General features: G+C 34.2%; 3 protein-coding genes across 3 annotated transcripts; all 3 read right to left on the reverse strand.

Moving 5' to 3' along the window:
* Nucleotides 1–2,663: 2,663 nt before the first annotated feature.
* Nucleotides 2,664–3,625, reverse strand: LOC142357977 (cytochrome P450 2D26-like). The gene has a single exon (XM_075409460.1). The coding sequence runs from the start codon at nucleotides 3,465–3,467 to the stop codon at nucleotides 2,664–2,666; it is 804 nt and encodes a 267-aa protein (XP_075265575.1). The 5' UTR covers nucleotides 3,468–3,625.
* Nucleotides 3,626–5,815: 2,190 nt separating this feature from the next.
* Nucleotides 5,816–11,109, reverse strand: LOC142357976 (cytochrome P450 2C9-like). Its single transcript, XM_075409459.1, has 2 exons — nucleotides 10,606–11,109; nucleotides 5,816–6,148 (listed from the first exon to the last, which is right to left on the reverse strand). Exons 1-2 carry the CDS (start codon nucleotides 11,107–11,109, stop codon nucleotides 5,816–5,818), a joined length of 837 nt encoding a protein of 278 aa, XP_075265574.1.
* Nucleotides 11,110–14,374: 3,265 nt separating this feature from the next.
* On the reverse strand, nucleotides 14,375–15,682 carry LOC142357975 (cytochrome P450 2C6-like). The gene has a single exon (XM_075409457.1). It carries the CDS (start codon nucleotides 15,667–15,669, stop codon nucleotides 14,701–14,703), a length of 969 nt encoding a protein of 322 aa, XP_075265572.1. The 5' UTR covers nucleotides 15,670–15,682; the 3' UTR covers nucleotides 14,375–14,700.
* Between the last annotated feature and the right edge of the window lie 973 nt (nucleotides 15,683–16,655).

The following is a 16,655-nucleotide window of genomic DNA, read 5'->3' on the forward strand; positions in this document are numbered from 1 at the left end:
CAGGGTCATTATCTTGCTAAATTATATCTGCATTTGATTGATAAATTTGTAGTTATTTTCGAGTATCTGCCTTGAAGATGCTTGGCCTTTGTACATGCAGCAGACACATCCTGTGTTGTGATTTTTATTTACTGTCTGTGTAAGTATCGAGAATAGTTAATTGAGTCTGAAAAATGACTGGTCTGTTTTTCTTGGTTTTCCTTTGCTTCTGTTAAAAAAACTACGATAAAAGCTTAATTGTCGCAAAAATAATCTCAAATTCCGTGTTTTTTAAATTAAAAACTCACTCTTTGCAAAATTCATTTTTTTCGGTTGATCAGTTCAAATAAGTTCTGAGTGCGTTTTTTCAATGAGATCAGGTAGTAAAAAGGTTTTTTATGGTACAAATGTTTTACTTTGAAATGAAAAATATTTTGGAGAAACAGAAGCTTAAAAAAAGAGAAACTGAATGTTTCAAGTCAATTGCCACCTAAAATCTAAAAAAATACCAATGAGAAAATAGTATAGGTTTAAATCGGAGAGGTTCTACTCAGGTTACTTTGCGGTAAAAGTAAAACTAACAATCACAGTTAATGAAATCATAGTTTTCGCTGACTGCTATTAAATTAATTCTAATCTTGACAAACAGCAGAGATGATTTGATGAAAGTTTGACTGTTTATTCCGAAAAATTTAAGTGTTCATCTAATATGTCATCTTGTAAAGAATTTCTCGAAAAATGTTTTTCTTACAATAGCCCTCTAGATTTATTTGAGATCTATTCCGCAAAATTTTTCATTTTTTAACTGCGTTTATATTTAATTAAGCCACCTGCAAGAACCTTTTCATACCACGTATCGCCGCCAGATTATTAAATGCTTCAATAAACAAAAAAGCAATTTAGTGTCAAAATTAATTATTTGTTATCAGATACAGCTCTTAGAGAGCATAAGTTCTTGTGTTTAACGTTAAGAAAAAAATCAGAGAGGATTCCAGGAAAATGCCAGTGTCCGATGAATTGAATTGTACTAGTATGGACTTTATAAGACTGGAACCTCCGGCAACCTTCTTTATCCAAATTGTATTGACATTTTTGAGAGTTAAGTTTCGGCTAAACACTCTCTGATATCGAAACACACCTTGATAATGACCAGTACCTTTCTAATAAAAAGATTAACAGCCATTTGTGCCAAGGGGCTCAAATGTTGCGAAAACTACTTCGAAGCAGGTTGCTGTAGAAAAAAACGTTACAACCTTCATTTCTTAATAGTTCAATTTGATGACTTCTGGTTGATTCCTGCTTCAAAGCCACAGATAAAAGCAAATATGTGGTTTTTCAGTGAAATCGATTCAGAAAATAAATAATTATTTAAGAAAAGAGTCTTTAATTATTCTCACTGTTGAATCCTTCTCTAAATCAAGAACTTTTTTGCTGCAATTTCATTTCACAAAATTGTTAATATTTCGGGTTAAACCTAAAGAAAAAGGATTAAATAATTCTAAATATTCTTTTCTTTGAGAATTTTTTATAATAGAAATGAAGTAATTTCTTCTGGTTCTCATCTTTAGGTTGTTCTTTAAAAATCATCAAAAATTGATTTTCAAACTATGAGTTAAACCTTTGTCGAAAAAATTACATTTTTTCTACAATTGGTGACATTGATTGATGAGAGCGAGGACTAGATGTTTTTGAACAGCATCTTGATGCGTCCAATATTTTATATCAAAGTTAATATGGAGGGAGTCTGTACTACTAAACTGTAATAGATACCTCTTAAATGAATTCCAAGGCCATATTTTTTATGGCAAAAGATCAAGTCAGCCATAAGTTTTTTGGATTTGCTTTGTTATGGGTTCACGATGGTACATCGGTGAGCCAGCACTAATGAGACAGCAACTGGCTCATTAGTGCATTTTTCATCTGAAAGAAAGAAATAAAGAAAGAATTTATTTTTCGAAAGAAATATTATTGATAGAAAAATTAGCAGATCTCGGAGAGGACAGGAGGATGGGGCAATGTTGCCCTCTAGGTTCCTACCCTAGCTAGGTTGAAAGCAATTTGTGACAAAATCGATTTTTTTAATTGAGCTGAAATTTTCTAAGCTGAGGATAACAATCGCGTGGTTGAGGATACCAATCAAGGATCTCAATTGTTGAGGATGTTTCAATTTTCCTGAAAATTTACCTGAAAAAAAGCACCTGAGTTTTCCTGAGCAGTTCAGGTTGATGTGCCTCAGCCTAATTACGCCTGAAAAATACTTGAAGTTTTACCTGGACGATCTTATAAATTTTATGAAAATTATCAGTGTGTTAATTGACCGAACAAAGCTCTTGATGATGGGTAATAGAAAAACGACAATTGAAATTCTTAATAAAAATTTTACTTAAAGTTTTACGTAAAATTTTTTTTCCGGAGAATATTTACAAACAGTGTTCTGACAATAAAAAGTTGAAACTATTGGTTAAACACATACCAACTGTTTTCCTTAGTGAAAAAATTCCTTTGATTCTTTGAACTTAGTTGACAGTTTAAGCGCGTAATCCTGATTAGTTGCTTTTTATTGTAAATTTTGGAATTATGTGTGAAAAATAGTAACAATGAGAGTTTCATAACTGGATGAAAGAAGACAGATGTCAGCTACCAAAATCTCCGTCCGAAGGAAAATTTCATCCCCCTCAGAAAAACTAATCCCGTTTTTCCACTCTGACCTCATAATATGGTGGTTCGTTTGTAAAACCAACATGTGGAATCATTTCTGCAACTTTTCCAACGCATTTCACTTTGTACCTTCTTATTATGTTGGTTAGTACCAGAAACAGCTCCATCTTTGCAATATTTTCACCCGGACACGCCCTGGTACCCACCGAAAATGGTAACAAATACGGGCTTTTCATGTATCTTCCTTGGTCGTCAAGGAAGTTTTCCTGGTTGAACTCGTTGGGAAATTTCCACAATTTCGGATCTCGATACATAACTGTAACATTTGGCATCATCCTGGTGCCTTTCGGGATTCGATATCCATAAAAATCTTTGATGGTGCAATTAGCCGAATGATCAATTGTGCTAAACAAAATTGGAGTCCAGCGTTGAACCTCGTTTATAGTGGCCCGCGTGTAATCGCAAGTGTTCATAGCTGTTGGTGGTATCATGTAATCCCGATTCGGGAATTCTTTTCTCAGTTCCTGGTACATATTTTCCTGAACTTCTGGGCAGTGAAGCATGTTCAAAACAGCCCAAGAAAGGGTGAGAGTCGTAGTTTCTTGACCAGCCATGAACAAGTCAACAAGGATAAACGGAATATCATCTTTTGGAAATGAGTAGTCAAGTTGTTCCGACAAAAGATCTCTCCAAATATAGTCCGCCACGCATACTGATTCCTGATTGGCTACAAAGTTTTTGGTGTTTTTCGGTTTTCTCCGTTCAAAGTGGTCTCGCATTTCGTGAATGAAGTCCCAGCGCAGTTTGCTCAGCTCTTTCGTCATGGACATGTGCTTACTGATCCAATAGGGCAGAAGCCAGATTATTAGGGTGGGATTGAACAGGTAGAACACTCGGTTGAGCCGAAAGTGGGCTTGGATGAAGTCTTCATCGTTAAACCTGTAGGAGATGTCAAAGAGGGAGCTTCATGATGACGTTATTTGTAGTCATTGCCATTACACCCTGAGAAAACGAGTGATCACATTAAGTTGCAAAGGTATCGTTTCGGAACTTCATCCGTTTAGGATCAAAATTAAGCAGAAGTCAAAAGAGTGTATGCTTTATTTCCTTATTGAAATGTCTAATTCTTTTTTTTCACACACACACACACATATATATATATTGTACATACTTTGTAAATTGACAGTCTCCTTAATGAAATTTGCCTCAATTTAATGTATATTTTATTATTGTATCTACGTATTGCATGCAACAAAATATTTTCCTTGTGTACTCTTATTGTTCCCATTTTCTTTATTAATTTTCACACCTAGACCATTGTTTTCATTCAAATACATGACTATTTTTTGCTCCGACTAACTTTAGTGGGGGAGGAACTATATACTCAAATTAACTTTTTGATCTGTCAAATTTGGCTGTTCGACTTATTCATCGTAGAGGGATTTGAGTGACATCATTAGAAAGCCTGTTCAGCGCAGAAAATATAATTAACAAAGATTTTTTATTGAATTTTGTTTTTTCAACAGAGTTGTCGAGGTTAAAAATTTGACTGATTTTAGTTGTTTTCATCGTTTTCCGTAAATTTTTGCCAATTTTGTTGATAAAAATATTGAAATTGTCAACGATAGCGTTGTTGCTTTAAATTCTGAGGATAAAAAAGAATTGTTAGACTGTTTGATCCAGTTTTTTTATTGATATTTCTGGTAATTTTCTCATCAAAATAAGTTTTTTTTCCACATTGTTACAATTTACTGGATTAACAATCCTAAAATTTTCCGTTAATTCTACAGAACTTTCATTTTGCTTGCTTTTCCTTTGACAGATACCCAAAATTCGTCTTTTTTGATTTATTGACATTTGTTTCAAATTATCCATATCCTAAATATTCGGAACCATTAAGTGTTCCCAGTAGGCGAACGGCAATATTAAGGCTAGTTTTAGCCAAGTAGTTTTCTTTGCAGTCCAAAAAAATCGGATTTTAATTAGTCGCTGTCTTTTTTCAAACCGTTTTCAAAAATCTAGCTCATTTTTTTAAATACAGAAAACAACAATTCATATCAAGCTTTACTATTGACAGTTGCAGTTAACTTTTAAAGGAAACTTAAGGAAACCTATCTAGCTTATTTAGTCCCAATGTTCAACTTTTAAAAACTTTTGATCTCAAAATAAACAACGGATTGTTGTGCTTTACCGTTTTTTTTCTTTTTTGGTCAAACTGTAGCTTAAGATAATGGAAGACAAGTTGCATGGCTTTCACAGTGGATTCGAATGAATATTTTTTGTTGTTTTGGGTTTTAGGTAATTGATATTGGCGTTGTCATCAGAAGTTTTCATAAAACATAGTAATTTGCAGACATTTTCACAGTTTGGAAATTTTTTTCATGTGTTTTCACATAAAAAAAACAGGTCACATATCACATCTTTGGCGGTTAAAAAGAAACTGCAATTGAAAATATCTTTTTTGCAGTTATCAGATATTTGTTTTAACTCTTTTAATATCTTCTAACAAATGAAAACTTTTGGACATTTGCAGCTCTCAGCGCCATACGAAGAATACACATATGCACCTATTCACGTGATTCGGTTGATAGCTAATGTTTTCATGACAATGAAATCAAATGTTTTGAAGAAAGTTAGATCTGTTTTTTAACGTTGCAGTTTGCTGATCTTGTTGTTGTCTACTTGTTACCTACACTTTTCAAATACAAGTCACATTTTACGTTGTTGTTGTTGAAGAAAGGCTCAACTTCACAAATTCGATGTTTTTAGTGCAATGCTTATTTTTTTAACTGCTTCAATACCATTTTTTTGCAAAAAACACTCAATTAATTTTGATTTAAACTCTTTTACTTTTGATTTCGACTTCTGATCCTGACTTTTACTCGTGTAACTGATTGGCACTTTGTGAATAATCAATTGACTCAATGGTTTTTGAATGAAATGAACTTTTTTAGGGATTTCGGTTGAAAGGTATTTTTTCTAGTATCTTTGATAATAGAGGTCTTCGAAAAAAACAGAAGTTTTTTTATGAACCTCTAATTTTTTAAACTTCATATTAAAATTTAGCTTGAATAGCGCATCAATGGTGGTGACAAAATAAAGAGTGGAACATTTTGGAAGTCTGTAGTGGTGTGCTTTTTGTAAAAACGCCATCGACACCGACAAAATAAAAATCAATTTATTCTTGATCATCGGCAAACAATGGCATTGACTCACCGCAGAACGCCAGAATATCATTTATATAAACTAGAAAGAGCAGTGGTTCTAGCACCGAGCCCTGCGGCACACAATATTCTATTGTTAAAGATTCCGACCTATACTCGACCATTTTGACGAATTGATGTCTGACAATCAGATAGGATTGCATTAATTTCTGTACGATTACTCTCATTCCTATGTTTTCTAACTTTTGCAGGAGCAAATTTTGTTCCATTGTATCAAATGCATTCTTCAGATCTATGATGACAGCTTTCACTTCAGTGAATCCAGTTTTCCAGTGTTCTCTGATTCCCTGGAGGACATTAACTAAGGCATCATTAGTTCCTCTTCTTTTCGGAAGCCAAATTGATTTTTATTAAGCAAATCGTATTTCTCGAGGAATGTCGTCAGCAAAGAGTATTTTCTCTAGGATAATTCCGATCGTTGGTAATAAGCTAATTGGACTCTAGTTCTCTGCTTCGTAAGCATTCCCGCACTTATGTATTGGAATTAAAATTGTTTCTTCAAACATTTTGGAAAGATTGCAATTTCGAAAACCTTATTGAATAAAAACGTCAAAGTAGGAACTATAGCATGTTCTATTTTTTTAAATATAAAGTTACTGAATCCGTCCTATTCAGTGCTATTTTTATTTTTCATTTTTTTAAGGACTAGTGATATTTCGGCTCCGTTTGTTGAGGTCAAAAACATGCTGTTTAGAGTTCTTTTTTGTCTTCGTTTTTTGTCAAGTGTCAATTACTTTATTTGACAAAATTATTCCGATAGTTTTGAATTGAAGATTAAAACTTTCAATCTGTTTCTCAGACAACTCTTCCTGCTCTTTTCGTGTATTTCGACTCAATGTTTTCATTGTATTCAAAAAGCTGCTGGAATTGTTTTTTTTGCGTTTTTGTGCAACAATTTCTGATAATAGATTCCTTTGTTTTCTCTTATTTTCTTTCGCAGCTTAATGCTGATTTTGTTGAAATTTGCCTTGTTTTTATTATTTTTGTGTCTCAAAAAAGTTTGGAATAAACTTTGCTTTTTGCTGCTAATTTCTTTATACTGTTTTCAAATCAATTTGGTTGCTGAGAAGGTTTTGATTTTTTTTCAATGGAATATAATTGTCAACTTCCTCAATGATAACTCTTTTAAATTTTTTTAAAAAAGCGAGATCACAATCCAAAGCATAAAAATGCGACATAAATTTGCCTAATTTGTCTTTTAATATAAAATCTTTTTTTCTCTAAACTTAAGTGGTTATTAAAAACAGACCTGTCGCTGTAAACTTTGTTTTTCCGTGGTACAGTCTTTGCAACGTAATCAGAAAAAACTATTGGGACAGTATAGCGATCAGTTACTGCAAACCCGATAATTTCAATTTCTACTGTCTTTGAGCTGTAAACTACGTCAATATTAGTCGTTGACTTTGCTGCTTCTTTAGTATACCCAAAGTTTGACATATTGTTTATATTGTAAGAACTAAAAATTTCTTTCACTTTTGTAAGCTTGATGTTTTTGCTACTGTGGTCAATGTTTAAGTCTCCGCAAACAATGTGCAACTGTTCCGGTTACCGAGTCAGTTCCGCAAAAAACATTTGACAAGTTTCCGATATTTCAATTACACTTGTATTCTGTTTGATATAGATCAGTGTTAATAAAAAACTTTCCATAAAATGGCAAGTGTTAATAAAATGGCAAGTTGATAAAAAAATTGCCATTGTTGGGTTTTTCACAGTTAAAATTTGAATACTGGTACAACTAAATTTTTTAAAAATTGTTTGTGGCAAATCCAGCCTTACAAAGATCCCGACCGCTCCTCTTTTAGAGGTATTGCGATTGCTTGTATCAACCTCCTGGTCGCCATCAAGGTTAATGCACTTTGTGTGAGACTGATCCTTGAACCACGTTTCTGTCAAACATATTTCGAACTACAAAAGGCTGACTCTTCTGTAGTTTCATCAACACTTCAAACTAGTTCAAATTTTTGTAGATCGATCTGATGTTTTGTAAGATTATTTTTTGTTTGTTTTGTTTACACTCATTTTGATTATTTTTCATTGAACACATAACTAATTTTAAAATTTTTATCAGGGTTTCAGATGCATTTTGGTCAAATCTAATAGAATCTAAATTTTAAAAACCTGAAAAAAAGATAAAAAAAGTTAAGAACTAGAAGAAAAAAAATCAATATGAATTTATGAATGTGATTGTGAATGACCGCGGATATCGCAGGCCTTCACAATAGAAAAACTAAAAAATTAAAATTTGTTTCTAACCTAGTTTAGTTAAATTTCAAAGTTGCGGATATCGCAAACCTTTACTTTTAATTTCTAAAAAACTCCTTTATATAACAAAAACTAAGACTGCCAATCTTTTAGGGCATCATTTTCTGCGAATATCGCTACACATATGTTGCACTTAAAAAGCCATTTAAAAATTGCCATCTATTTAGTCTCTTTGCTGCGTAAACTGCAAGCAGGAAGGGGTTTGATTACTCTTTGCAGACCGAGAGGTAAAACCTTAAAATTTTATATTTTCTCATCTTCCCATTCAGCTGCGGATATCGCGAGCAAAAAGGACAATGAGAACTTGCTAGGACAATGAGAAAAAGGACAAGTTGAGAAGTCTAAAATGAAAGAAAGCATGTGCCTTAAACTTACTACCATGCCATCTTGCTGCGAATATTGCGAGCAAACTAAATGAATAAGAACATTCTAGCTGATGCTCTCATCATTTTAGTACTGTTACTGTGTGTAAACAATTTAAAATTTACTGCAAAAAAATCATTTAATATCCAGAACCAAAAATATCAATTTCCGCTGGTAACAATAGCAAGCTTTGGAGTTTATTTTTTCTTTTGTCTCTTGTTATCTGGAGAAATTTTCTCTTGACCGTTTTTAATTGAGAGCACTTCCATTTCCTTCCTAAATTTTCGTTTGTTGCGTCCACTCTCCCGTAAGACCGGATTTTGGATGTTATTCAGTTGGTCCACGTGATTTACTGCTCTAAATGATGTTTTGTTTTGCAGATTCTTAACCATAACTGACACTGTACAATTCTTTGTTAAGGTAATCATTCCCATTTTCTTCGCCTCACTGTTCATTTCTGCTTCAAATTTGGACAGTACTTCATTAATGTACATTTTGAGATTATTTAGCGGACTTTTGACCTTCTTAAGTTTCCTTTTTGCGCCAAAAACCCTATCTTTTTCGTCAAAATAGACAAACTTGCAGATCACCAATTCTGGGCATCCATTAGCTGCTGTGCCAGGTAAAATATGACATGCCTTAATTCTGTTTTCATCCAGCTGTATATTCAAAAGAATTTCAAAAAACTTCAATGTGTTTCGCAACAAATTTCGACTGTCTCTGGAGTCAAAGGGTGTATTGCAGATTATAACACAACCCTTGTTTGTGTAACGTTCCTGAGCTCTCAGTCTGTCGTTTATTTCATCCTGTTTCCTTTCGAGATCAATAAGTTTTTGTTCCTGTTTTTTGTTCTTGTCTATTAATCCACATAAAACCTTCGATAGTTCATCCACTTTTTTTGTCAAAACAGTATCACCACTCATACCTGTTGCAGCATTTGAAAAACCACTGGAAGATACCTCATCATCCATGTTGTTGCCTTTCTTCCTCAGTAATTGATAAATGCTCTTTAATTAATAAATCAAAGGGTAATTGTTCAAGGAAGTAAAGAAAATTACCCAACTTTCATTGGGTTTTTAAACAAACTTTCCAATGCTTTTCTCTTTAAGTATAAGCGGGAATTATAGTTGGGTGGGTAGAAACTTTACTTATTTCAAGTGCACTTTGTCAGAATTCTGAACCATCAAGCACTTTTGTTTTCTTGTTTAGCAATGTTTAATAGAGCTTCAGGAAATATGACGCAATCAATGTTTTGTTTTCTATGCAGCCTGAATGAAAGAATTGAGAATGAAAGAACCGACTTTTCGCTTTGAACTCAGTCATGCCTCTCAGTGTTAGTTTTTTGACGCTCTTATGACTTGGTATTAGTTTAATAAATTAGGCACTGAGATTTGGTTGTAGAAAATGTTTGCTATTGTTATTGGATTTTTTGTTTGTCTTCATAGTGGCCATTCTCATCGGCTCTCTAAACTGGAATTATTTATTTTACTAAGTGATTTAATTTGGAAGCCTTTTTATTCGAAAACCAATTACCGAGCCTTGTCTTGGATACATATAAACTTTGGGGTGGTTTCTTGGTTACCTAAAGAAATGGGGACAGGCTAATGAAGACTAGGTTCTGTTTAAAAGACTAGGTTCTGAAAGACTAGCAAAAGTCAAGGTTTTGGTGAAATTAGAGACTTTTTGCAGGTGGCTGCAAAAACCGAAGACATTGAGCAAATTTAGTTGAAGTTTAGTCAATTAACATTGAGACTTCTGTCAATATTTTGTTAACTTTTATGTCTGTGTATGTAAATTTATATATTAAAATTTAAATTTCACATAACTGTTACCTACAGAGCGTAAAATTTGCAACTGAGTTTGATTTTTCTTTTTTGACAACTAGCTTCCATTAACGTTTCGAGCACAACCCATTGATTTGGGTTTTCCTATCAATATATTTTCCTCGTCGGTCTTTGTCAAAATAAGTGGGATTAGTTTTTCAGACATATAGTAAGTCGAACACAACAGCAAAACAAAACTAAAAATTTAATTGAAAAACAAATCTGAGACTAAGCTAAATTGACTAACTTTTGCATGCAGTTTTGGCTACCATGTTTTGAATTAATTATTTTCTCACCTGAAGAGATACTGGCTTCTGACCATGATCATCAATATGCTGCAACATTTTCTCAATTTGCATTTCGATTCCTTGTGCAAAAACAGTCTTTCCAACACCAAAATGACGCAAAATTTGAAGCACCAATTTTCGTTTCACCCTCGCTTCCTCCCCCGAGGCAAAGGCCACCCCGTACTCGTTGCCCAGAAACTCGAACAGTCCAAAAATGGTCCGATTTGTAAATCTCGAATCGTGAAGAACCTCCCGGATCATTTCGTAGTTGTCGATCCAAACGTCCCAAATGTTCAACCCGATGAAAGATAGAGAAATAATAGGGCCGTGTTTAGCATGCAAGTTTTGCATCTTCTTAGTGAAGTTGGCATCGAATGAGACATTATGTAGATTACCAATAACAGGTAAACAAAGGGCTCCTGGGGGAAGTTTGTAGGGTCTGGACTTAGACCAGAAAAGATAGCTGACAAGAATAACGAATCCGGCGATTATGTATTCGTACATACTGACCATAATGGGAATATTTCGCTCGGTTAGAAGTAGCAAGCAGTGATAGCTTTCAAGTCAAAAAAAGTTTCCACTAACGAGCGCTTGAATATATAATCATTAGATTTCAGATTTTGTAAACCTGGTTACAGTTTTTAGTATTACGAATTTAGGAATTTTATTTACTGATTAATGATTGGAAGCGATACCCAGGTCGAGGTTATCGTTTGTGCTCGTTTATGACGCAGACCGTTTTTGAACGCACACAGGGGGTATGGTGCGTTCAAACATACACAGACGAGGAATTTTTTTGAACGAGCAACATAAACGCACCAAGTACTTACGGTCGAGCCAAAGTCTGCCCCATAGACGAGCCAAAAACTGCCCCATAGACGCACCAATTCTGCAGCATAGACGAGCCAAAAACTGTCGCATAGACGCACCACTTCTGCAACACAGACGAGCTAGAAACTTTATCATAGGCGAGCTAAAGTCTGCACCATACACTTTTTTACATCTTTTTTATAAACCTTTTTTTAAGAAATATGATGAATGTGTCCAGGTTTTTTCGTGATACCTCTTACTATCTCGAACTGCAAAAAAAACTGTCCGCACTTTAGGCGAGTTTTCCTTTGCAGCCCAAGAGAAAACAGAGGCTCTGATAGCTAAAAAGACAAACAGGTTCCGGATAAGCCAGAACCTAAAAAAAAACAAAGTATAGCACCAAAACAACAAAATGTAGCACCATAACAAATAAAGGCAGGGAAGACAGACAACATAATGGGAAAGTCCCTCTAAGGGCACAGGGAAAGGGGCACCTAAGACAAACCGATTTTTTTTCCTATTTGAAAAATCATTTTTTAATAAGCGAATAAGTCGATATTTCCGACTGAAATACGAAAATTTTTTCTAGGAAAGTTAGGCGGACCATTTTTTTTAGCATTACAACCTAAATAGTACGGGTAGTCTGGGATATTAATTTGGTTCATTTTGAACAACTCCTTGATCCGATAAAAAAGACCTAATTTTAAAATTCGCTAATCGCGAAATTCGCAAATTTCCGTATGAAAACTAACTTTTTTCCAAGGAATGCTATACCAAAAAGTCTTTTTTTCCTATGCTCTACCTACACAGGGGATACTCCATACCGAGTTTGGTTCGATTTGAACATTTCCTTGACCTAATCAAAGAGACCTTTTTTTAAAATTATTTATTTGAAATAATCGCAAATTTCCGTAAGAAAAAGTAACTTTTTTGCTAGACAAGCTAAAGAAAAAATTCCTTTTGTCCTATAATCTACCTACACAAGGGATACTCGATACCAAATATGGATTGATTTGAACAACTTCTTGACCCGATAAAAAAGAACTATTTTTAAAATTGGGGTTATGTTACATATTTTTTTCAATTTTTTTCTCGACCCGGGTAGTCCTCTAGATTTATTTGGGATCCACTCCATCAACTTTTTCATCATTTAGCTGTGTTTGTATTTAATTGAGCCACCTGCAAAAAGTTTTCATGCCACGTATCGTCACCAGATTATTAAGTGTCTCAATAAACAAAAAAAACCGTTTACAAGTCAAAATTAGTTATTCATCTTCAGATACAGCTCTTAGAGAGCATAAGTTCTTGTGTTTAACGTTTAGAAAAAGAATCAGAGAGGATTGCAGGAAAATGCCAGTGTTGGATGAACTGAGTTACATTGGATTGGATTTTATAAGACTGGAACCTCCTGCAACCTTCTTTAACTAAATTGTATTGACATTTTTGAGAGTTAAATTTCGGCGAAACACCCTGTGATAACGAAACACACCTTGATAATGACCAGTACCTTCAAATAAAAACATTATCAGCCACTTGTGCTCTAAAGGGGCTCGAAAGTTGCGAATACCACATCGAAGCAGGTTGCTGTGGAAAAAAACGTTACAACCTTCATTTCTCAATAGTTCAATTTGATGACTTCTGGTTGATTCCTGCTTCAAAGCCACAGATAAAAGCAAATATGTGGTTTTGGAGTGATATCGATTCAGAAAATTGATAATTAATGAAGAAAAGAGTCTTTAATTATTCTCACTGTTGAATTTTTCTCTATATCAAAACTTTTTTGCTGTAATTTTCATTTCACGAAATTGTTAATATTTCGAGTTAAACCTAAAGAAAAAGGCTCAAATAATTTTAGGTATTATTTTCTTTGAGAATTTTCTTATAAAGAAATGGAGTAGTTTCTGCTCGTTCTCATCTTTACGGTTTTCTTTAGAAATAAAAACAACTGATATTCAAACTATGAGTTACATTTTTTTCTACAATTGGTGACATTGATCAAAGAGAGCGAGGACTAGATGTTTTTGAACAGCATCTTGATGCGTCCAATAAATTATATCAATGTTAATATGGAGTCTGTACTACTAAACGAGTTATCTCTTAAAAGAATTCCAAAGCCACATTTTTTATGGAAAAAGATCAAGTCAGCCAAAAGTTTTTCTCATTAGCCTTCTTATGAGTTCACGTTGGTACATCGATGAGTCAGCACTAAGCCGGCAACTCAACGCATGCAAATTATGGCTATGAGCAGTTGTGGTCTGGGGCTCGCAGACACTCAATGCTTACAAATATGGAGGAGTCCTTTGTAGTTGAAGAGTTCAAAATCCTGCAAGAATCTTGCAAAAGATAATAGTTTTTTCTTCACATAAATTTGCAAGAATGAACTCTTTGCAAAAATCAATGCAACCTTTGTGCAGATTTCTGCAAAAATGTAAGTTTTATTTTCATCTGTGTGGTTGAGGATGGATACCAATCGAACATCTCAAATTCTGAGGATCTTTGAATTTTCGGTGCAGCGAATTTTTTTTGTATAGTGGGAATTATTAGTATCTGGTTTGATTGCACCTACCAACAGTTTAGTAATTGGATACAGATTGTATATTTTCTGTATTTTATGTCCATTGTTATTCAGGATTGATTTGTTTTTATCTGCATTTCATGTTTTTTTTTCAATTCTGAGCATTAACAAATTCCAATGTGAAAGGAGCCAGGAACTGATATTCGTACCTCAACGCTAGTCTGGAACTTTTTCGCTCATATTCAGAAACTCGGGTGTATCAAGACTTTCAAACCCTGAATTTACCTGAGCAGTTCAGGTTGATGTGTCGCACCAGGTTACACCTGAAAAATACCTGAAAAATTCAGGTACAGCTTCCTGTACTTTTAGCTGAACGATTGTGTAAACCTTATAAAAATTATCACTGTGTTAATTGACCGAACAAAGCTCTTGATGTCGGGTAATAGAAAAACGACAATTAAAATTCTTAATTAAAATTTTACTTAAAAGTTTTACGTGAAATTCTCTTCCGGATAATATTTACAAACAATGTTCTGACAATAAAAAGTTGAAACTATTGGTTAAACACATACCAACTGTTTTCCTTTGTGCAATATTTCCTTTGATTCTTTGAACTTAGTTGACAATATAAGTGCGTAATCCCGGTTAATTGCTTTATTGTAAATTTTGGAATAAAGTGTGAAAAAGTAACAATGAGAGTTTCGTAACTGGATGAAAGAAGACAGATGTCAGCTACCAAATTCTCCGCCCCAAAGAAAATTTCATCCACCTCGGAAAAACTAATCCCGTTTTTCCATTCTGACCTCATAATATGGTGGTTCGTTTGTAAAACCAACATGTGGAATCATTTCTGGAACTTTTCCAACGGATTTCACTTTGTACCTTCTTATTATGTTGGTTAGTACCAGAAACAGCTCCATCTTTGCAATATTTTCACCCGGACATGCCCTGGTACCCACCGAAAATGGTAACAAATACGGGCTTTTCATGTATTTTCCCTGATCGTCAAGGAAGTTTTCCGGGTTGAACTCGTTGGGAAATTTCCACAATTTCGGATCTCGATACATAACTGTAACATTCGGCATCATCCGGGTTCCTTTCGGGATTCGATATCCATAAAAATCTTCGATGGTGCAATTAGCCGAATGATCAATTGTGCTAAACAAAATTGGAGTCCAGCGTTGAACCTCGTTTATAGTGGCCCGCGTGTAATCGCAAGTGTTCATAGCTGTTAGTGGTATCATGTGATCCCGATTCGGGAATTCTTTTCTCAGTTCCTCGTACATTTTTTCCTGAACTTCTGGGCAGTGAAGCATGTTCAAAATAGCCCAAGAAAGGGTAAGAGTCGTTGTTTCTTGACCAGCCATGAACAAGTCAACAAGGATAAACGGAATATCATCTTTTGGAAATGAGTAGTCAAGTTGTTCCGACAAAAGATCTCTCCAAATATAGTCCGCCACGCATACTGATTCGTGATTGGCTACGAAGTTTTTGGTGTCTTTCGGTTTTCTCCGTTCAAAGTGATCTCGCATTTCGTGAATGAAGTCCCAGCGCAGTTTGCTCAGCTCTTTCGTCATGGACATGTGCTTACTGATCCAATAGGGTAGAAGCCAGATTATTAGGGTGGGATTGAACAGGTAGAACACTCGGTTGAGCCGAAAGTGGGCTTGGATGAAGTCTTCATCGTCAAATCTGTAGGAGATGTCAAAGAGGAGCTTCATGATGACGTTATTTGTAGTCATTGCCATCACACCCTGAGAAAACGAGTGATCACATTAAGTTGCAAAGGTATCGTTTCGGAACTTCATGTCCGTTTAGGATCAAAGTTAAGCAGCCGTCAAAAGAGTGTATGCTTTATTTCCTCATTGAAATGCCTAATTCTTTTTTAACTATATATATATATATATATATATATATATATATATATATATATATATATATATATGTATATGTATATTATATATATATATATATATATATATATATATATATATATATATATATATATATATATATGTATATTATACTTATAACTGTTCTTATAACTGTTCTTGGCTCTGTTCTTCCCGGTCACAAGCTGTATTCTCTTGTGATGGTCGCGGGGCATATATTTCTCCAACGCTTCAATTTCATCACATTGTTGGTCGAAATACTCCGCCTTTGCTTCGATACACTTATTTTTTATCAGCTTGTCTAGCTCTTTGTAATCTTCTGAGTGTTTCTCTTTTCGCTGCCTTTCCGCCATTAAATTGGTTATTTCGTCAGTTATCCAGCTGTTCCTTGGTCTTTTTCTGGGTGGGAACGTACTTCTCCTCTACTTCCTTACACGCCCTCTTGAACTCCTATATATATATATATATATATATATATATATATATATATATATATATGTATGTATGTATGTATTTATGTATGTATGTATGTATGTATGTATGCATGTATATGCTTTGTAAATTGACAATCTTCATTTCAAACTGAAATTTGCCTCAATTTAATGTGTATTTTATTTTTGTATCTACGTTTTGCATGCAACAATATACTTTCCTTGTGTAATTTTATTGTTCCCATTTTCTACAATAATTTTTCACACCTAGACCATTGTTTTCATTCAAATACATGACTATTTACTGTTCCAACTAACTTTAGTGGGAGAGGAACTATATACTCAGATTAATTCATTACGACGCAGAGGTAATCGTCACGGGATGATATGCCCGATGCCTGTATATCGTGA

The sequence above is a fragment of the Convolutriloba macropyga genome, unplaced genomic scaffold (assembly GCF_964194025.1).
Source record: "Convolutriloba macropyga unplaced genomic scaffold, txConMacr16.3 SCAFFOLD_5525, whole genome shotgun sequence".
In the NCBI taxonomy this organism is placed as follows: Eukaryota; Metazoa; Xenacoelomorpha; order Acoela; family Convolutidae; genus Convolutriloba; species Convolutriloba macropyga.

What these genes read in the sequence shown, in the direction of transcription:
- LOC142357977 (XM_075409460.1), bottom strand. Translation starts at nt 3,467, where the DNA reads ATGTCCATGACGAAAGAGCTGAGCAAACTGCGCTGGGACTTCATTCAC.
- LOC142357976 (XM_075409459.1), bottom strand. Translation starts at nt 11,109, where the DNA reads ATGGTCAGTATGTACGAATACATAATCGCCGGATTCGTTATTCTTGTC. An exon ending in AGAAGCCAGTATCTCTTCAG is followed by an intron (nt 6,149 to 10,605) that starts GTGAGAAAATAA and finishes AATGTCCTCCAG; the next exon opens with GGAATCAGAGAACACTGGAA.
- LOC142357975 (XM_075409457.1), bottom strand. Translation starts at nt 15,669, where the DNA reads ATGGCAATGACTACAAATAACGTCATCATGAAGCTCCTCTTTGACATC.